Below are 22,301 nucleotides of genomic sequence, written 5' to 3'. Positions count from 1 at the left end.
AGTACTCTGCTTTAGCTTCTCCTCGACTACGGTCAACTAAACGGAATAATAAGACCATACAGTATCATACAAGTTTTATTGTTACACTCTTAGCTTTTCAGCTGTGACATTACATAATAAAATGACACACCACCTTATTTACAGGTGTTCACATAAATTAAATTACATTTTTAAGTAAATACTATAACATATGAATAAATATTTTAGAATTCACAAAAGCCATTTAGGTCAGGATCATAACATACAATCTAAAATAATACTAACAATGGCATAAAAATATTGTGAAAGGTAGGGTTAAAATGCCTAGAAAAGGTCAATTTTCTTGAAACCCCTTTTTGAATAATTCCCTACATATTTAAAAGCCGTCACCTCTCTCTGTAAATATGCTTCTAATCTAAGTTAAACCAGAACTTACGTCGTACCTGCTCAACTAGAGGCAAAAAAAAATGACCTATTATTTTCATCAACTTGAGTTTAAAGCCATTACGCTCGGGCTCATTGTCCCTGAAGCCATCTAAACCTAAATTGACACCTCACTAGCTAGAGAGGGTAATCAGGCAGTCTACAACTTGCAGTTGGAGACAAACTTTCCGAAGAGGACCTTAGCTTTCGATGTTTTCAATAAACTAAGCCTTACGTTTACGTTACCTTAACGTCAACCAGATTACTATTTGAGTACTGACTTTCACCAACCTAAAAAGTTCTTAAGACATATACATGGTTCTAGCATATAATTATTTACAAAAGGGGGAAGGGAGGGAGGGGTTAAGGGCTCTTGCCGCTTGTTTCAAATGATTAATGAACTTTTGCGCTTCAGTTCTCGAGTTTATTGAGCTGCTTTTCAATATCGTTATCTTAAAGAAACAGATTATAGACACGGTCAAACATCCCGGTCATCATGTGCCAAAAATATGTTATCATGTCATAAACGACCAACAAGTTGGAAATCTCTCTTGTTAAAACGATCAAAGCGCCTGTCTCCTCCATACGGTAGATTATCACTTCAGCTTCTGCCACATGTTGTAGCTGCTCAGTTATATGTGGTATAAATCCACCTGGTGGTATCCACTGCGGGTTCACTACCATCTCATCGTCTCTAAAGGAGAAGCTGCCATTTCGTACTAAAGTTTTCATCATCAGTGTCCCATGTTTTGTTCTGCCGTTCATTTGCTCTTCCACGGAAACCCCTAAAAGTTTAAAATATCTGTTACGCCAACTATCGCTTAACGTGTTATGTTCAACGAACATGTGACAAGAAAATTGGTTTTCATGAGGTAGAGAACATTAAATAACAAATGTAAACGAACTGAGAAACTAGAACCTCTCTGAGATTGGAAGTACATTATTTCAGACAGCATTCAATAACCGAAACTTGCGTCGGCCTAGGTTAATACTCTCAGAAAAGGAAGGTGCTGTGTATAACATTCACAGTATCTTAAATATTTAAGGACCTCAATCCACCCTCTGGACGAGGAAAAACATTTCACACGAGCTAGACCCCTAAAGCGTTCCAATGCAACAAACATTGTCCTCTATATTTCCTAGCCAATGAAATCATATGAAAATAAAATCGTCAAAATCATCTCTCTCAATATAACTAAACTGAAATATCCATATAATAAAGACTTATTTAAAAATCGATAATTCTGGAAAAATCTAACTACATGTGACGGAGATTTCATCGAAGTATTAATTAAAATAAAGAAAAACTTGTGTCAACTCAAAATAAAAACCAATTTATTAATAGCTTAAGGTAAAATTAAACACATCGATACTCTCAAATAGTTGCTTCATTCCTCACCAGCAAGGTCATCTTTATTTACCACAACATATCCATCGCTGTTTATTGTACCAATATCGCGTAAATGAGAAGTCAACACATCCTTTTTTTGCGTTGCCTTCCTCGAAGCGATTTTTCTGGTACAGTCTTCCGGGACTCTATTCCCGTGATCTTCAAGATCTTTACTCTCTGTGCCCTTCTTTCTTTCTTCTTTTAATTTATCTCCTTTGTCATAATATCCCGCCTCCGACTCTGAAATATTTAATATATCCGTTACGCGAGAAGAAAATTGGTTTTCATGAGGTAGAGAACATTAAATAACAAATGTAAACGTACTGAAGGACTAAAATCTCTCTGAGATAGGAAGTACGTTATTTCAGACAGCATTCAAAAACCGAAACTTACGTCGGCCCAGGTTAATACTCTTAGAAAACGAAGATATTGCGTACCTAATTCACACTATCCTGGATATGTGAGGACCTCAATAAATCCGAAAAACATTTCACACAGACTAGACCCCTAACGCATAATAATGGAAGAATATTGTCTTCTATATGTCGTGGTTAATAACATCAAATGAAAAAAAAATCGACAAAATCACCTCTCTTAATCGAACTAAATTGAAGCATCCATGAGAAAATCGATAGTTTTAAATCTAACTACATGTGACGGAGATTTCATCGACGTATTCATAAAAATATAGAAAAACTTGTGTCAACTCAAAATAAAACCAACCTATGAAAAAAGAAAAATTAAACGCATCGATATTCTAAAATAGTTACTTCGTTCCTCACCAGTAAGGTGATCCTTATTTACGACAAAGCCATCGCTGTTTACTTCTTTCTCCGATGAACTTCGTGCTATATCCCTTGCATGTGGATCATCCGTAAATTGCTCGTGCTCTTTCGCTTCCGGCTTCACAGTCACGGGTGTCTTGTGAAGAGTTTCCTCAGGCACTCTTGGCCGATCATTTGGCTTCCCTTCAAACTTCTGTCCACTCTTACTCGGTTCAAAATAATGCAATAGCGCTTCCTCGTGAATCTTTCGGTAAGTTTTGTTCCACGAAAAGATGAAGCTTTTCCTTCCGTCAAGAAACTCATTTGTAAACTGAGAGGAAACCTTTCTCTTGGCCCAACGCGATATCAGAGATGATTCTTCTTCATCTTGATTCTTGTAGTGATCGTCTCCGCCAATAACAACTATAACCTTTCCGCCTGGTTAAAGGAAAAAAGAACGATTAATCATAAATAAAACGGGAAAGGGTTGTATAGAGTATATAAGTAATAAAGAGCGTCATTGATTTACCAGTGGCTCGGAGTAAGGCTTTATAGAACTTCGCATAACTAATTCCAGCATTTTCCTCGTTTATGGAAAGACGATATTCATTCGCATGAACCACAAAAAAGGCAACATCCATCTGTAGTTTAGGAATGGCCTTTTCAGCCACGTGCGACATTTCAGAAAGGCGAAAACTTGTCTTGACGATGTCGAAGCTAAGTTGTTGTCTGATGTCGCCTTTCATGTTAAGAAGCAATTTCTCCACTGAGTCTAAACTGTACAATTTGTCGCAATTAAAAAGAAAGACACGTTTGCGACATTCTGTCCTCGCGTTCTGATGTGGTTCATCATCAATTGTGTCTGAAACACTTCGCTCTAATTCGTTCTGTTCATCCATGTTAACCGCTGTTTACCGTGAAAATAAAAATGTCGTTGTTTCTGAGAAAAATGCATGACGGTAAATAGAACGTCACGCGAACAGATAGGAAGTGCGTGACACCGAGCGGTTTGGTTTCCTTCAGCTCAAGTTAACGGTGGCAATAACTAATTTTGTTCATTCCGAGTGATTTAGCTCCGAGTGACTCGATTTTTCTTGGATGTTCGATAACATAATCTTGGAAATTACTTTATACACAACAATCCAAAAGGCAACCTAAATTTCTCAGTTATTCCAACTACTGTTACTTATGCGTTGCATGAAATTAGCATGGGATGTCCTATAGTTGTTTCGATATATTTCAAAGTTTTAACAACGAATCTTACCTAAAAGAGCCTGAATTCTGATTTCTTGGTTGGAAACGGTTCTTTAACTCTTAGGTGCTCCTCAAATGTATCGCCAGTCTCCGACTTCTGTTAATTGCTAACCCATTTTACGATTTGATTGATCTCTTAAAAGTGAAAAAGGTGATCAATCAAATCTAAGTAATCACTTTTTTATAAAATTATATTTTTTATATTTTTTTCTTAAAAGTTAAGTTCTTACATGAGGGACAACCTAATTATGCCTTCGGTCACGTAAACAGTAACGGAACCTCTCTATATTAGTTAAGGAAAGGGATTTTTGTGGTGATCGGGCTCATTTTTACCCTCCTAGAATTTTGATACGTGATGCATAATTAAACTAGACGCTGTTGAAAGCGTTAACTTGAGCCTGCTCGAGGAGTATATAAGGAATAAGAGGCGAGTTATTTCCTTGGTGGTATGACTGTAGGTATTGGAACCATTGCAGTCATGAGGCAAAGGGTGAAAGAGTGCCAGGTTCTAGGACCTAATGGCAAAAAAAGAAATGGTAATATACTCAATTTCCGAAAAAAAGAGATAAATTTATTAATCATCGGACAGGTCACATAAAGACGAAAATTATGTGTATCTTCACTTTGACGAGAGCCACTTGTCAGGAACTCATTACTCGGAACTCCATATGTGCTTTACGCTTGAGTCAACCCTTTCCTCTTTTAATTTTATTTTTAGCACTGGGTTTCTCGCGAAACTGGAAAGCACATCATAATTCGCACAATTTTCATCCAATCATTCTTCCATGCCTTCCACCAGTGATGTCAGAGATTTCAATTTTCAAAACACGAAATCATACATGTAAATGAGCACTGTCTTAGCTTTGCTCCGATTGGTTAATTAGTAATATAGTAAGAAATATTTTGCGAAAACTATTTCTATAAATAACTTTACATGCACCTTTAAGTTCATACATCTCAGTTATTCCATATATATTTTGAAAGTATTGTACCACTTTGTCCTTCTATGATATATCTAACAGTAGACAAGTTCCTTGAGAATAACTCTTACCAAAAATATCTCTAGCTTGAGAGTCAAATACATCATCAGGAGAGTAAACAAAGACAACAGACATTAAACTAGTTGTAAAAATTAATGATCTGTATTTTTCTGATGTCAATGACTCAAAAGCTCTTTCAAAGCTTACATAGTATTCATATCCCTTAATGTCCTCAATGGTAGCCTCGCCGTGGACTCTACCACTAAATCTTGCACTGTATTCCAGCTGGTAATAATCTTCTGATTACAAATCACACATCTAGGTGGACAAGACTGGAAGTTGCTGGCTTAAACCCTGAGGAAATTCGATATTTAGACTTCCGCGTTCCTAATCCTTGTTAAGGGGTCTTTAACAGAGTTGCTGCCCAGGATTCCCTTAATGTTGGTGATCTGTACAACTTATTAGTCGAGCTTGGGTATCTGCTGATAGCTGATGAACTGTAAAGCAAAGATACTTATCGTATATCTTATTATCTTACACTTGACGCGCGTTTTTACATTCCGCCGAAACCACTTTTCTTAAATATTAAGCATGCCCAGGTAAAAAGAATTCGGCAAACTTCTCGTTTTAGATTAAGCTTTGAAAAATTTCCGCTGCATATCTTTTGCCAAGGCACTATTAACCTACGATGATGCTCCCTTTAGTAGCGGGGAAGGAGTTCAATATATAGTTTGGCAGCGCAAGATGACAGCCGGTTGTTTGAAAACGCCATGTTCTCTCGGGTCATTCTTGACGTATCTAATGCGATTTTTATCAGTAATAAACACAACATTGAAGGTTCGAAGGCATCAAGTAGCGCTGCAATCCAGGTTCTCTTTCCTAATGTGTCTGTCGACCTCAACTGATACCCTAATCATGGCGGCAGGGATTCCACAATCCTCCTTTGAATTATCTTCTTCTCACTCTTTACTGATGTATTCCGAGGGACTTGTTACAACAACAGATCACTAGAAGGATTTATATATTACACATGATAAAGGAGCAAAATGTTGTACATGGTAATATCGACTTGGCGTTTGTGCTTCAAACTTAGTCTTAAACTGAAACATTCATAGTAATAAAAAAGTACTCTGCTTTAGCTTCTCCTCGACAACGGTCAACTAAACGGAATAATAAGACCATCATATTTAATACAAGTTTTATTGTCACACTCTTAGCTTTTCAGCTGTGACATTACATAATAAAATGTCACACCACCTTATTTACAGGTGTTTCACATGAATTAAATTATATTTTAAAGTAGATACTATAACATATGAATAAAAAAATTTTAGAATTCACAAAAGCCATTTAGGTCAGGATCATAAAATACTATCTAAAATAACACTAACAATGGCATAACAATATTGTGAAAAGTCGGTTTAAAATGCCTAAAGGTCAATTTTCTTGAAACCCCTTTTTGAATAATTCCCTACATATTTAAAAGCCGTCACCTCTCTCTGTAAATATGCTTCTAATCTAAGTTTAACCAGAACTTGCATCGTACCTGCTCAACTAAAGGCAAAAACAAAATGACCTATTATTTTCATCAACTTGAGTTTAAAGCCATTACGCTCGGGCAATTGTCCCTGAAGCCATTTAAACCATTTGGATTTTAGACCTAAATTGACACCTCACTAGCTAGAGAGGGTAATCAGGCAGTCTACAACTTCCAGTTGGAGACAAACTTTCCGAAGAGGATCTTAGCTTTCGATGTTTTCAATAAACTAAGTTTTACGTTAACGTTACCTTAACGTCAACCAGATTGCTATTTGAGTACTGACTTTCACCAACCTAAAAAGTTCTTAAGACATATACATGGTTCTAGCATATAATTATTTACAAAAGGGGGAAGGGAGGGAGGGGGTTAAGGGCTCTTGCCGCTTGTTTAAAATGGTGAATTAACTTTTGCGCTTCAGTTCTTGAGTTTATTGAGCTGCCTTTCAATATCGTTATATTAAAGAAACAGATTGTAGACACGGTCAAACATCCCGGTCATCATGTGCCAAAAATATGTTATCATGTCATAAACGACCGATAAGTTGGAAACCTCTCTTGTAAAAACGATCAAAGCGCCTGTCTCCTCCATACGGTAGATTATCACTTCAGCTTCTGCCATATGTTGTAGCTGCTCAGTTATATGTGGTATAAATCCACCCGGTGGTATCCATTGCGGGTTCACTACCATCTCATTGTCTCTATAGGAGAGGCAGCCATTTCGCACTAAAGATTTCATCATCAGTGTCCCATGTTTTGTTCTGCCGTTCATTTGCTCTTCTATGGAAATTCCTGAAAAGTTTAAAATATCGCTTAAACGTGTTGTGTTCACTAAACATGCGACAAGAAAATTGGTTTTCATGAGGTAGAGAACATTAAATAACAAATGTAAACGAACTGAGAAACTAGAACCTCTCTGAGATTGGAAGTATATTATTTCAGACAGCATTCAAAAACCGAAACTTGCGTCGGCCTAGGTTAATACTCTCAGAAAAGGAAGATGCTGTGTATAACATTCACAGTATCTTAAATATGTAAGGACCTCAGTCCATCCTCTGGACGAGGAAAAACATTTCACACGAGCTAGACCCCTAAAGCGTTACAATGGAACAAATATTGTCCTCTATATTTCCTAGCCAATGAAATCATATAAAAATAAAATCTTCAAAATCATCTCTCTTAATATAACTAAACTGAAATATCCATAGGATAAAGACTTATTTGAAAATCGAGAATTCTAGAAAAATCTAACTACATGTGACGGAGATTTCATCGAAGTATTCATTAAAATAAAGAAAAACTTGTGTCAACTCAAAATAAAAACAAATCTATCAATAGCTTAAGGTAAAATTAAACACATCGATAATCTCAAATGGTTACTTCATTCCTCACCAGCAAGGTCATCTTTTTTTACCACAACATATCCATCGCTGTTTATTGTGCCAATATCGCGTAAATGAGAAGTCAACACATCTTTTGTTTCCGTTGCCTTCCTCGAAGCGATTTTTCTGGTACAGTCTTCCGAGAGTCCATTCCCGTCATCTTCAAGATCTTTACTCTCTGTGCCCTTCTTCCTTTCTTCTTTTAATTTATCTCCTTTGTCATAATATCCCGCCTCCGACTCTGAAATATTTAATATATCCGTTACGCGAGAAGAAAATTGGTTTTCATGAGGTAGAGAACATTAAATAACAAATGTAAACGTACTGAAGGACTAAAATCTCTCTGAGATAGGAAGTACATTATTTCAAACAGCATTCAAAAACCGAAACTTACGTCGGACTAGGTTAATACTCTTAGAAAAGGAAGATATTGTGTATATAATTCACACTATCTTGAATATGTGAGGACCTCAATAAATCCGAAAAACATTTCACACAGACTAGTCCCCTAACGCATAATAATGGAAGAATATTGTCTTCTATATTTCCTAGTTAATAACATCAAATGAAAAAAAATCGACAAAATCACCTCTCTTAATCGAACTAAATTGAAGCATCCATAAGATAGATACTTACTGGAAAATCAATAGTTCTAGAAAAATCTAACTACATGTGACGGAGATTTCATCGACGTATTCATAAAAATATAGAAAAACTTGTGTCAACTCAAAATAAAACCAACCCATCAAAAACGCAAAATTGAACACATCGATATTCTCAAATAGTTACTTCATTCCTCACCACTAAGGTGATCCTTATTTACCACGACAAAGCCATCGCTGTTCATTGTGCCTGTATCTTGTGAATGAGAAGTCAACACTTCTTTTGTTTCCGTTGCCTTCCTCGAAGCGATTTTTCTGGTACAGCCTTCCGAGAGTCCATTCCCGTTATCTTCAAGATCTTCACTCTCTGTGCCCTTCTTTCTTTCTTCTTTTAATTTATCTCCTTTGTCATAATGCCCCGCCTCCGACACAGACGTTTGTTTGTTTACTTCTTTCTCCGCTGAACTGTGCGTAATATCCATTGCATGTGGATGATCTGTAAATTGCACATGCTCTTTCGCTCCTGGCTTCTCAGTCACGGGTGTCTTGTGGAGAGTTTCCTGAGGCACTCCTGGCTGATCATTTGGCTTCCAATCAAACTTCTGTCCACTCTTTCTTTCTTCTTTCAATTTATCTTCTTTGTCATAACACCTCATCTCCGACACAGACGATTGTTTGTTTACTTCTTTCTCCGATGAACTTCGTGCTATATCCCTTGCATCCGTAAATTGCTCGTGCTCTTTCGCTTCCGGCTTCTCAGTCACGGGTGTCTTGTGAAGAGTTTCCTCAGGCACTCTTGGCCGATCATTTGGCTTCCTTTCAAACTTCTGTCCTCTCTTACTCGGATCAAAATAATGCAATAGCGCTTCTTCGTGAATCTTTCGGTAAGTTTTGTTCCACGAAAAGATGAAGCTTTTCCTACCGTCAAGAAACTCATCTGTAAACTGAGAGGAAACCTTTCTCTTGGCCCAACGCGATATCAGAGATGATTCTTCTTCATCTTGATTCTTGTAGTGATCGTCTCCGCCAATAACAACTATAACCTTTCCGTCTTGTTAAAGGAAAAAAGAACGATTAATCATTCGTTTACTGCACAAACAAAAGCTTTTGAAAGTCAACCACTTAAGTCACGCCACCGACTCCAAAGTAAGTCGGAAGAGAAATGAAATGGCCATCTTTTTGTTTACAAATTGAAATTGCTTCTAAGAGGAATCTCATCGCGCATCCGTCACCAATAAATGTTATAAAGTCTTCGTCAGACATTTCTGGCACGGATCGTAAAATCATTACGTATTTTTTGAATCACTACTAGCAAAATAGAACTATTGTTTGAAAAACATAAAAGAATACGTCATTGATTTACCAGTGGCTTGGAGTAAGGCTTTATAGAGCTTCGCATAACCGATTCCAGCATTTTCCTCGTTTATGGAAAGACGAGATTCATTTGCATGGACCACAAAAAAGGCAACATCCATCTTTAGTTTATGAATGGCCCTTTCAGCCACATGCGACATTTCAGAAAGGCGAAAACTTGTCTTGACGATGTCGAAGCTAAGTTGTTGTCTGATATCGCCTTTCATGTTAAGAAGCAATTTCTCCACCGAGTCTAAACCGTACGTTCTGTCGCAGTTAAAAAGAAAGACACGTTTGCGACTTTTTATCCTCGCGTTCTGATGTGGTTCATCATCAATTGCGTCTGAAATACTTCGCTCTAATTCGTTCTGTTCATCCATGTTAACCGCTGTTTACCGTGAAAATGAAAATGTCGTTGTTTCTGAGAAAAATGCATGACGGTAAATAGAACGTCACGCGAACAGACAGGAAGTGCGTGACACCGAGCGGTTTGGTTTCCTTCAGTTCGCGGAAACGGTGGCATTAACTAATTTTGTTCGTTGCGAGTGATTTATTTCAAGCAGGAAGTTAGTGAGCTAACATTTCATTGATACAGCCACAACAGGACAACTTGGTTGAGATACAAACCACCTATTCAGTCGAAACGTCTCAATTTTGTTGGATCTTCGATGACATAATTTTGGAAATTACTTTCTACACGACAAACCAAAAGGCAACCTAAATTTCTCAGTTATTCCAACTACTGTTGTGTTGCATAAAACTTACCATGGTTTGTCCAAAAGTTGTTTCGATCTATTTCAAATTTTGAACAACGAATCTTGCCCGAACTAGCCTGAATTCTTATTTCGTAGTTGGAAACGTTTGTTCAACCCCTGAGTGCTCTTCAAGTGTATCGCCAATCTCCGAACTCTGTTGATTGCTTTTATGCAAGGGAAATCTAATGTATTTTCTAGAATGGTTGAAGCCTTTATTAAATATAACAAAAAAATCATAAATGAAGAAAAAAAGAAATATTGCCCGAAATGTGTAACAAACGTGCACATTTTACGATTTGATTGATTACTAAACTGTGATAAATGTGATCAATACAAAAGTGTCACGAGTTACAAGTGTTACAAAAGTTTTCTTAAAAATTCAGTTCTTACATGAGGGACAACCTAATTATGGCTTCGGTCATGTAAACGGTAACGGAATCTCTTTATGTCAGTGAAGGAAAGGGATTTTTGTGGTGATCGGGCTCATTTTTACCCTCCAAAATTTCGATATGGGAGACATAATAGAACAAGACGCTGTTGAAAGCGTTAACTTGAGCTTGCTTGAGGAGTATATAAGTAGTAAAGAGCGAGTTGTTTTTTTGGTGGTATGCGTGTAGGTATTGGAACCATTGCAGTCATGAGGTAAAGGGTGCCAGTTACTGAAACCAGTTACTGGGACCCAATGGCGAAAAGAAAAAATTGATAAAGTACTCAATTTCAGAAAAACGTGTTAAAGCAATAATAATAAGAGCTGAAGTCACATAAATACAAAAATTATGTATACCGAATAACAAATCAGGTAAATCGTTGATAGGCTAAATGCTGGCTTTTTGTGAAAATCATCGGTGCATACAATTTGAGCATGACCAAACAAACAAAGGAACTTCTTACTCGGAACTCCATATGTGCTTTACGCTTGAGTCAACCCTTTCCCGTTTTATTTTGTTTTCATAACTAGATTTCCCGCGAAACATAATTCCCGCATATCATAATTCGCACAATTTTCATCCAATAAATCCGATCATTCTTCCATGCTTACACTACTGGTATCAAAGATTCCAATTTTCAAGTCATACATGTAAATGAACATCGTCTTAGCTCTGCTCCGATCGGTTACTAGTAATAGAGAAACAAATATTCCGCGAAAACTATTTCTATATATAACTTTATAAAAACCTTTAACCCCACATAATTCAGTCATTCCATGTATTGTACTACGTAGTGCTTAGATGATATGTCTAACAGTAAACAAGTTCCTTGAGAATGACTCTTACCATAAATATCTCAAGCATGAGTGTCAAACACTTTAAAATGTTCATTATTAGGGGAGTAAACAAAAGCAATTGTTGCCAAAATAAATGATCTGTATTTCTCTGATTTCAATGACTCAAAAGCTCTTTTAAAGCCTACACAGTACTCATATCCCTTAAATGTCCTCAATGGTGACCTCGCCATGAACTCTACCACTATAGCTTTCACTGTATTCCAGTTGGTAATTATCTTCTGATATGAGAGCATTGTTGGTAATTCAGTTAGCAGTAAATACGATTGTCTCGCTAGTTGTGACAAGCTACTGTAACGTTCATTTCCAACATGTATTACTTGTTCTAAGTCACTAGGGTTACTTATTCCTTTCATGTTATGATATATTCAAGCGCACAAACTCATTCCAACATAATGTTGTCCTTTACAGTGTGCATTTTCTCCAAATACAAAAACATATCTGCCAGACTATGTGGTGCTTTTATTGTTTTACCGAGATTATACCGGGAATTTCTTATTCACAGATATTTTTTAAATTAAATGTTTACAAACGCGGCACGAGACATCTTCCCCCCAATTGAAGGAAACAAAATATAACGAATAACATCAGATAATCTAAAATGACAGATGAGGCAGGAAATGAACCAAGCTACAGATGTCAAACAATGAAACTGATCTTCGATTAGCCGCCATGCAAACAGCTTTGAGCACTTATTATCAAAAGCACAAGACAGAATTAATATTACGTAAATGTATTCCTTAAAACCTATGTTTAATAGAACATCCTTACACTATACAAAAAATCTACAGTCTACTTTACCCAGCTATAATTTGAAGATTTGGTCTCAAACGTTTGAAAATGACCATGCTCGTACACAGTAGTCCTTATTTGCGTAGTTTTCTTGATGACCCTTTATGTAGATCATGTTACGGTAGACTTTAGAGATGCTTTTCATTCAAAATTGATCATACTCATATTGTATGCACCGATGATTTTAACTGCATAGAGCGAGCATTTAGCCTACTAACGATTTACCTGATTTATGACTCGGTCGACGATATGAGTAAGCCGTCTCGTAGCTCAATTATGCACTAGCTTGCTGAATGCAAGGAAATCGCAATTCCTCGTCGGATGTTGAACCTATTCTCGCCAAACAAAAATATACGTCTTAGCCATGTCTAGGTTGAGTTCTTATCTAATACCGCCTCCATGTCGAGGCAGTTTCTCCACCGGGTAAAAACTGTACGTTTGGTCGCAGTTAAAAAGTAGGACACGTTTGCGACAACCTATCGTCGTTTGCGACATCGCTCTATTTCGCTCTGTCTATCCATGTTTAACAGCTATTTTCTGTGAAACCGGAATAACGTTGTTTCTGAGAAAAATACATGCCGGTAAACAGAACGTCACGCAAACAGACAGGAGGTGCGTGACACCGAGCGGCTTGGTTTCCTTAAGAAGGCTCTCTTCCGCTCACAAGACGGTGGCGACAATTAACTTTGTTTATTCCGTGTGATTTATCTCTAGCCGATACTTATTTATTTATTAAGGTACTTTTAGAAAGAAATGCCAGCCAGTGGAAAGTCATTGAAACGTCAAACTTCCAGACAGGGAGGAAACTATTTCTGAGAAATAAGTCCTTAGTCGTAACGTAATAGCGTACTATCTCATCATTTCAGACGATGCTTATCATAAATTCACGGCCACCAAATAAATTGAAGCTAGTGAATTGTACTATATGATCGATGAACTGATTTGGATAATTTTTTTTTGAAAAATCATCAGCGGACCTGTCAATTTCCCGAGGATCGAGTTCTACCATAAATCTTACTACAGTTTTCCCGACATTGAAGCACTAAAGAAGGTCTGAAGCGAATATTTAGCTGAGATTGCAAACTTCGCTGATAACCTTCTAGTGTCGCCGACGTCGGCAAATGCAGATAATTTTCTCCTTAGTTAGGGAAATGATCTTTAAATGTCTTATTCACTATCTACGTTATGTACAACAAAGCAATCTGAGCTAAACTAGAAACGAACGGCCGGAGATCTGGGGTCAACTACGTCATTTCCTAGAATCAAAGTCCCACGAAAAGCGTAAAGCGTTGTATCGTGCAGTCAGTTTAGAAGAGAAAGAGTGTTGCAAAATCGTCTCCTATTTCAAAATGGGAAGTGAAGAGTCAAAAATTGTGAGTATATGTAAATTTGATTCTAAAGACTTAACTTTAGTAATGATGCATGGGAATTGCCATGGAAGCAGGCAATGCGCCAATTCCAATTACTTTCGAATTCCTTGCGGCGCTTCGAATAAACATTCAATTGATGTTGAAGTTCGCCTTGTTTCCTTTAACAAAACATCAGCTGAGGAGTACGGTTACTAAGATGATGAATCCAAAAACTTCAACATCAATCGCAAGACATTATCGTTATTCCATGGCCACAATGAATTTTCTATTGTCGCTACCTCAAGACATATTAAAGGCGACTTCCGTGAACTTTCTAAGAAAAAACACCTCTGTCAATGTGCTATACTATCAAAAATTGGATCAAAAAATCGATGGGTTTCCTTTCTTCTGAGATGGTCATTGCCGCCGCTCATGGAAACAGCCCCTTGAAGCGAACAGATAAAACTTGTCACCGGAACAGGGATTTTAATTCAAGTTTGATAACACATCAACAAAGTAAGCCTCTCTCCCATTCACAAAAGTTTTCAGTAATACACAAGTCTAGAACAAGTCAATTTTAATTTGATACTGACGTATCCTTCCCAATATCGTCCCAGAACAAATAGATGCGGTAGTATTATCTTAGCAAGGAGATTGCCCAGGAACACTAACCTGTTTTCGTTGAAAATTTTCACATATTTAGAGATCCTAACAAGTTTCTATAATGTTTTGCATATTTATTTGTTTTGTTTTACTTCAATAAGGAATACTCAGGAACAGACAGCGTGGATCCGAAAGTGCGCGAACAAGGTCGGCTCAGAGCCCAAGAGGAGCACGAGAGGAAAATGAAAATGTTGCAAGATGAGTTAGAGAGACTGCGTTTGCAAGCGTTGCGTGACGCCGAAGAAACTACTAGAATTGAAGACGAAGAACAAAGAGAGAATTTGGATGTCCAACGACGCGAAGCAGAGAGGTTAGCGAGAGAACTAAAGGAAGAGGAAAAAATGCTCAAATTAAAAGAAACACTGATGAATTACGACTTTCAATGTCGCCCACTTATCAGGAAAGAAGCCTTCCTTGATTTGCAGGTAGACGACATTGAATTAATCCGCATTGCCTTAATCGGGCCAGCAGGTTCCGGAAAGACCAGTTTCATAGGTAAGAATAAAGTTTATTCAGGCAGAATGAGAAGTGCTTTGTTTCATCTTTCATATTGCGATACGTCCAGCCAGGTTCTTGACCAGGATTTTCAGGCCTTTCAGTTAACTGTTATTGTTAATTAAAAGTAAACTGGATGTCTTACACTTCACTTCATAGTAAAACTTACAGCGTTGGAAATTTTAACTCACGATGACTTCGTGATGCGTTACAACTTTACTTTTTTTGTGTCAATTTTCAATGCTTTTGTTTTATTTTGATTTTGGTTTGTTTATTTGCTTTCAAATAGAGCTCACAGAATTGGATGCGAAAAATAGTAATTATTATCTGTACGTATTCATCCCCAATTCCATCTTCTTATCAAAATTTTTACCAGGAACACTACAGCGAGCCATCGGAGAAACTCAAAGCGCTTTCGAACATGGACTTGGAGGAGAAGGTACTATTCTGCTCCATGAATATTACGTGCAAAAATATATTCGGATGCTAGACACGAGGGGATTTTTCGCTCAGGACGAAAAGCTTGTGGATGAATGCCTGGACATCCTGACAGGAAGGTAAATAAACATAATTTTATAATCCTGCAGCGGGGAAACGTGTGAAAAGCTTGGCTCCGATGAAAATCGAAGACAAAGCATAACATCTATATAAGATATGTCAAATACTTTAGTCCGCACGCGGTTGGTCTAAGCGCTTTCCACGACCGAATTTGCCCCAGCTACAAGGGGAAAATACCAACCGATAATATAAGTCTTCTTTTCAAATTTCATTCAAGATGGAAAGCGTTATGCTGTTGTTAAAGAAGCAAGGTCACGCTTGTACTTCCGTGAATATCATATGCTCCTAACTGAGCTTCGCTCTCCGAAAACTGCTTACATCTCGGATCGAACACTGAACCTCCGCAGATAAATATCCGAGATGTAGGCTATTGTTAAAACATGAGACATCAACACTGCAAACCATTAAAATCCTACCCATTACAATTTCCCCAAATGTGATTGGTGCACTGACTGCTTAATTTTTCACTAACCATTTTGTAGAGTTGTAATCGGACAGTATAATCGGATACTTGACTATAAGCGGACACCTGCAATCGGACAGTTGAAAGAGCCAATCATACTTAGTCCACTCAGCTAAATCCACCAATCACAGAATTGATCACAATAACCATAGCAACAAGTACTTATCCTGGGTAAAAACTGGGGAATTTCCAAAATGGAAAAATATTTACCTTGAAAATGATATTGTTTCTATTGGAGATATTTGTTCTAGATGTTTTTTTTTTTTCGAAAATTGTACTGGTTATGATTAATCGGTAACAGGACTTCGTGTCGTGCAATTCTGTCCGTAATCATACTCGTGATTAACGAATCGGACTCCCGCTTCACGGTCGTCCGATTTTGTTGATCACTCGTTTGATTACAGACCGAATTGGACTCCATTCAGTCCTATTACCATTATTTATCATGCAATGTTTTGGAATGAATTATCATGACGATGAAAAAGAATAAACAGTCAATATATTTGGTGCGCGGTTTGGCCAAGCATTCCTCAACTAAATCTAAATTCGGGCTTAAACGAAACAGCTGTGGAAACAGTACTTTAGCAACTAAATCTTGACCCCCTTTCCTCTGAAATATCAACCCTTCTTTCTGTCTGTGAAAAACTCAATGCAAATGCGGTTATATGCACATGCTGGAAATTTTTTAAGTTTGAATGCTGCATGATCAACTACATTTTTTTTTATCTCCGATTCTCATTCATGGAATTGCCAAACAACCTGCGCTATTGCAGCCTCGAAGGGAAGTTTCGTAAGGGCCCTTAGGTTGCAAAAGTTATATGTGCAAGTTTCCTAAAATTAAATCCTGTGTTGATTCATTTGTGAACAGAATTCGCCCTGGAGAGGAAATTGAGAGAGAACACGAAAAATCTGAAAATCGCTCTAGCGATGGAGGGCAGGACCCGATGAAGACAACAAAGAAGACTTCTCCGCTCTCTAAATGCGTACACGCTGTAATTTTTGTCGTAAAAGGAAACGACCGTCGACTGGAAAAAGGCATTTACACTGAGCCGCTTAGGAAAATCCGGGCTCACTTTCAAAGAAATGGTAGGAGCTCATACAATCATATAATCAGATTATGAAAGCAAAATTTTACTAATAATTCATTACGTAACTTTATGGCAATTATCATGTTTAGTAGAAGTGTCTTGTCGGAGAGGACTGGGGAAAAATCACCGGTAGAAACTGTGCAACTGCAATATATGTGAGGTGCCCCCTCGCGTTGTGCATGGTTTTGTCCAAAAAATAATAATAATTAAAAACAAAACAAAGCAATCTGTCAGCCTTCTCCGCTGACTCAGTCATTATCTACCAGTAGTTTTGTGCAAATTTATAGTGAAGTGCATGTATTTACAAATTCAGACAAACAACGCAATTAGTGCTTGCCACCAAGAAATGTTTGGACAAAATTGTAAAATTGTTTTTGCAAGTATGTCATTTTGGTGTTATTAATTTGGGCACCTTTTTGAAAAGGTAATAGCGAAAGTAAAATGTTTCAATGATTTGCTTGCATTTTAGCTCACCTAGTTAGTCTGTCATGCTACGACCAAAGATTGAGGGTACTTCTGAGACAAACAGGGTAGGAACTTTGATTAATTTGCTATTTTGCACGTGACATAGATGCATCACACCTCATTTCATCTATACCAGGTCACGCTCCTGTAACCGTAATCACGTGTCTGGACAAACTGAAAACTGAAGAGGACCAAAGAGATGCGTGTTACTTGGCAGCTAGGGTAACTGGCGGTCCAGGAGGAAGAACTCACCTCATTTCTAAAGAATAAAGAAAATAACTGCAGGATTCTTGCAGTAGAAAGAAGCGCTCTTGACATTTTGGAGTCTGCCTTAATTTCTGCTGAAAGCTTCATACGAGTACACAAGCAGAAAGAGAAAAATCAGATAGAAAGGGAAATAATGGCCTCAGGTACTAAACTAATGCCTACAGTAGCCAGGAGGTCTGTATCGGGAAAAACTGTGCCCTCTGTCTTAAGCACCGCCCAAGGCCTCACGACCTCGGCCACAGTTTATCCCAATGAAGACCGACCTAGGCTGATGAATCAATCAGATTGCAGGATTTCAGAGTTCGTTACTGAACCCTCTGATAAAAAGTAAACAGTTATATCCAGCACTCATGAAGAAAATGGCTTCATGTTTCCTTTCACAATGCGAAAATATATCTTAGTGAGACTATTCCCGCGTCAATTAAATTTGTAACTGGGCGAGCAATGTTTGAAAACAGCGTCTCAATCACACCAAGGTGAAACAAACCTATCTGTTTCCCGTTGAAAGAGACATGTAATGGGTTGTTATACGTTCTTAGGATGGGATCAACCATTAAACAAACAAACAATCACATTGAAGAGGTAAAGTGAAAACGCCAACAATGACTAAAACAACAATCATTGCTTTCACTTACTCTCTCTCATATCATTGTTGGGTTTTGCATAGAGGTTTAATAAGCACACACTAATTTCAACGGGAAGATATGTATTTGAAATGCATAAAATTTCATTACCCAGTGTGCCAAATGAAAATACGCCAATGGTTGTCTACTGTTATTTCCAGCCTACCCTATCCAACTGAATATTTTTAGGAAGAAAATAATAAGATAGCTAGTTGCAATCATTCCACAGAACCAAAAAGTGGAGCAGACAGTGTTGAGAGGTTCTTTGCCCGTCTCATGCAAAAGCACCACTGGACCGAACAAGGGAAAGTAAATTCTGTACTTGACCACCTGAGAAGACAGGAAATCAACACTGTCATGGTCCTTAAGGAAATGTGGGAAGAAGTCAAGTCGGACCTGCCATTGTCAATGGGCATGAAGAAAGTTTTAGAACAGGAGATGGGACGTATTTAAAGTACAACTTTAACAAAAGAGCCAAACGTACTTATTTTATCTTTTGTTAAGCGATAAAATTGAGGCACATAGGTAGGTAGATAATCTTTATTTACCCACGGACAATTCATCAGCCATAAAAACATTAAAACATATAAACATGCATTAAATGGATAAGATATGATAAAAACTATACTTAAAGCACAAACCTAACTAAAGCTGCTTTCCAAGAATGCCGTGCCTGAACGTACTTCTTTAATTAAACGCTTTAATAACCCAAGGGACTCTGCTTGTCTTATGTCACGGGGAAGTCTAATCCAAAGAGTGGTGCCACTATAGCTAAAGATATTTTTGTAATAGTTTGTGCGCGGCAAAGGAACATTAAGCTTATTACATCTTATTTAGAAGCACTATAAGAGCCACGCATCTGCGTTCGTCCTCAGTTGGTATAAAGTAATCATTGTTCTATCATTGTGCTTGTCCTCGGGAGCTCTTCAACATACAGTCTCACTAAATTTTTTTTTTCGAGCTCCGATATTTCGGTCCGGACTTCAGGCTCGCTCGAACATAACCAGCGATACCAATCTGGTCAGTACAAAATGCAGACTGCAGACTGCAGACCGGGTACAAAATGCAGACTGCAGACTGGGTACAAAATGCAGACTGAGAATTTATACTGTTTTTTCGTCTGATACGTGATAACATTTCATCTTACAACTAACCGAGCGTCACGCAATGCTTTTTCCGCGACCATCTCACTATTATTTGCACTATTGTGGAATATTCTTTGCCTGTTTCTTTATCACAATCGTTCTTAATATAATTTCAAGTTTCCACACAGTGTTCTCACTTTGCGCGCGAGTTGGTTGGTGTGATGTCTGTACAGAATTTACCAAATTAATAAAACTGGTTGCAGATGTAAATTGAATATTTATCACATAAACTCCGGCGTTGTACAAGGTTGTCTGGCCCGGAGAAAAGCCGTAACAACATTCGTGAAAAAATATCGTATTTTTTCACGTGTGTTGATATAGCCAATCAGCTGCTTACACGTCACTTGCCTTTGGCGCCACCCGGTCAGGTTGATGAATGAACGGCCAAGCCTTCATGATTCTCAATACGAGTTGTTTGTCGGAGCTTTCTCAAATTATGGCGTCTAAAACAATAAAAAATCCGTATCGTTGATAGACGGTAAGGTTCAAACTTTCCTAGAAGGGGAATAAAACCAATATATTAAAAGAAAAACCGAAATTTGTGTATTCCGTGGCTTTGGTGTTAGCATTTCTTTCGGCTGAGAATGAAAATCGACAACAGGAAGATTTGCTTCTGGCCGATCTTGGCCGTTTACCTGAAGACCTTCATCTATCGGTAAGGACAAAGTCAATAAATGAGAATTTTGTAAATTGAAAATTACGACCATTTTTGTTTTTGTAGTCATGATTCAACGCATTTTTCCATCTTAAGAATCAACACCAACGCACTCTACGATTGTTATTCGAGGATTGTCGACTCATTTATTTTCATTCATTAATGAAATCGATTTTTCTTCCCATTAAAGGGCTATTGTGTTTATATGATAACAAAATAATACATGGTTGCTTGAAGATATGGAATTTCTCTTCTCGTGTTCAACTCGACATCTCACTCGTTCGCTGCGCTCTGCAACACTCGAAGAGAAATTTCATATCCACGCGCGCCCATGTATTATTCTTTATTTTAAACGCGCAATATTCGAGAAACAGTTGACAGCTTTGCACGTGGTCCATACGTTTCATCTTTTTAACCGATATGTATTCATTTTGTTGACCAAAATGCGGACCAAGACCAAAACTGTTCACAGGTGTACACGCACTGATTTTCACATGTGTTCCTTATATTGTTATTGGCTTACATGAGGAAGTGGCGATTTTGATAGGGAAAAGCGAAGTGTTGTTTTCGTGGCTGGTCATTTATTTACTTTCCTGGTGGTTTTATTTCTCATTTGTTCGGTGACTACGCAAATATCAATATGTGAAAATCAGACTACATGAAGGCTTGAAATACTATTAAGAACGATTGGGGCCTCGTTTTTAAAAACAAAATGCAATAGTCGCTTTGTTTAAAACAAAAGATATCATGAAACGGGCAAGGAATATTTCACAATAGTGCAAATGATCGTGAAAGATGAGGGTTATTAATATTTTGCTTCTAGAGCAACATTTGATGCCTGATTATACCCACCCAGCCCACCCTCCGCCCCACAAACACACCCACACACACCGACAAAAAGGACACTGTCTGCCTAATGACCCCTGCCCATCCCACCTCCAGCCCACACAACTTTTTTTCTAATTCCCATCACGACGAATACACAAGTTTTGTTATCACACAACTACCAAAAAATAAAAGAAAATTTATTCCATAATTCTTGAAAGTTCACATAAACCGTAGTCAACCGTACCTATAATCAACAAGTCCAAGAAATCAATACAAACTTAAGCCATAACATGAATAAGCTGGCTTCAAGAGCCCTTTGATCTTCTCTTTAGTTATCGTTTTAATTGAAATTCTAATGTACGCAACGGTTTCTTTATCATGTTCATGTTCTGTAAGCCTGCCTATACTAGGGGCAATTCGCGAATGAAGCTCAAAAATCAGATATTGCATAATTTGGCGATATTTACATCTAATGTTTTCAACAACAAATGTTTCAGACAAATGAAACATGCAAGGCTTCGAAAGAATGTTATCTTATGAGCAATATCCCGAAGAGAAATCTCGCCTCTGGTTGTCATCTTTGAAAAAAACAATTGATCAACCTTCATGGAGGACTACTCGACGTAACTACAAACATATACCTCAAGTCGTGTGCGTATCATCCAGATTCCGAGTGCTGCACTTGTTCTCAAATTAGTTTGTATTATGTGATCTAGCTTTTCGGCCCACCTGAGAAAACTATCTTTCCGGGTGAGTTCTCTTGTAAATAAAAGTAGCTTTCAATATTTGTGGGATTTCAAGAATGTGCCCAAGAAAGTCTCAACAAATTAAGGGGAAGTCATCAATGTTTAAAATTTAACAAACTATTGAAATGCAAGCGCACAAACAATTGGAGACCAATAATCTAAAGGAGGGTATAGTCACTACGCTTTGCGCATGCGTAAGTTACTGGCCATGTTACTGCTCCGTCCGTTTCATTTCTTTGCACATGCTAAGTTACTGACTGCGTTACTGTTCCATCCGTTTCGCTTCGCTGAAAATGTGTTGAGCTCCATGCGTACGAAACTTTACTCCAAAGATTGCTTGAATACTGGAGTATATGTCATTTCTGTCATAAGCTTGTATCCCTTATGAATCCTTACATATATTTGAAAAAAGATTTCCAAGAAAACAAAGTTGTTCACACGTTACTACATATCCAGAAGGATGG

At 37.7% G+C, this 22,301-nt stretch overlaps 2 protein-coding genes and 1 pseudogene across 2 annotated transcripts; 1 reads left to right on the top strand and 2 right to left on the bottom strand.

Moving 5' to 3' along the window:
• Positions 1-59: 59 nt before the first annotated feature.
• LOC131788989 (uncharacterized) lies at positions 60-3,491 on the bottom strand. The gene is made up of 4 exons (XM_066168586.1): positions 3,086-3,491; positions 2,575-2,994; positions 1,802-2,032; positions 60-1,187 (listed from the first exon to the last, which is right to left on the bottom strand). The coding sequence occupies exons 1-4, from the start codon at positions 3,453-3,455 to the stop codon at positions 856-858; spliced, it is 1,353 nt and encodes a 450-aa protein (XP_066024683.1). The 5' UTR covers positions 3,456-3,491; the 3' UTR covers positions 60-855.
• Positions 3,492-5,998: 2,507 nt separating this feature from the next.
• On the bottom strand, positions 5,999-10,069 carry LOC131774166 (uncharacterized). Its single transcript, XM_066169097.1, has 4 exons — positions 9,674-10,069; positions 8,510-9,361; positions 7,719-7,949; positions 5,999-7,118 (listed from the first exon to the last, which is right to left on the bottom strand). The coding sequence occupies exons 1-4, from the start codon at positions 10,041-10,043 to the stop codon at positions 6,787-6,789; spliced, it is 1,785 nt and encodes a 594-aa protein (XP_066025194.1). The 5' UTR covers positions 10,044-10,069; the 3' UTR covers positions 5,999-6,786.
• Positions 10,070-13,841: 3,772 nt separating this feature from the next.
• LOC131783583 (uncharacterized) lies at positions 13,842-19,274 on the top strand (annotated as a pseudogene).
• Positions 19,275-22,301: the final 3,027 nt, after the last annotated feature.

Source organism: Pocillopora verrucosa, chromosome 6 (assembly GCF_036669915.1).
Source record: "Pocillopora verrucosa isolate sample1 chromosome 6, ASM3666991v2, whole genome shotgun sequence".
In the NCBI taxonomy this organism is placed as follows: domain Eukaryota; kingdom Metazoa; phylum Cnidaria; class Anthozoa; order Scleractinia; family Pocilloporidae; genus Pocillopora; species Pocillopora verrucosa.
The sequence above is the reverse complement of the archived record's forward strand: the minus strand, read 5'-3'. Positions and strand labels throughout refer to the sequence as shown.

Coding starts and splice junctions, on each gene's coding strand:
- LOC131788989 (XM_066168586.1), bottom strand. CDS start 3,455: ATGGATGAACAGAACGAATTAGAGCGAAGTGTTTCAGACACAATTGAT. Junction 2,995..3,085: donor AGCCTTACTCCGAGCCACTG/GTAAATCAATGA, acceptor TCCTTTAACCAG/GCGGAAAGGTTATAGTTGTT. Junction 1,188..1,801: donor AAATAAAGATGACCTTGCTG/GTGAGGAATGAA, acceptor TTAAACTTTTAG/GGGTTTCCGTGGAAGAGCAA.
- LOC131774166 (XM_066169097.1), bottom strand. CDS start 10,043: ATGGATGAACAGAACGAATTAGAGCGAAGTATTTCAGACGCAATTGAT. Junction 7,950..8,509: donor AAATAAGGATCACCTTAGTG/GTGAGGAATGAA, acceptor TAAATATTTCAG/AGTCGGAGGCGGGATATTAT. Junction 7,119..7,718: donor AAAAAAAGATGACCTTGCTG/GTGAGGAATGAA, acceptor TAAACTTTTCAG/GAATTTCCATAGAAGAGCAA.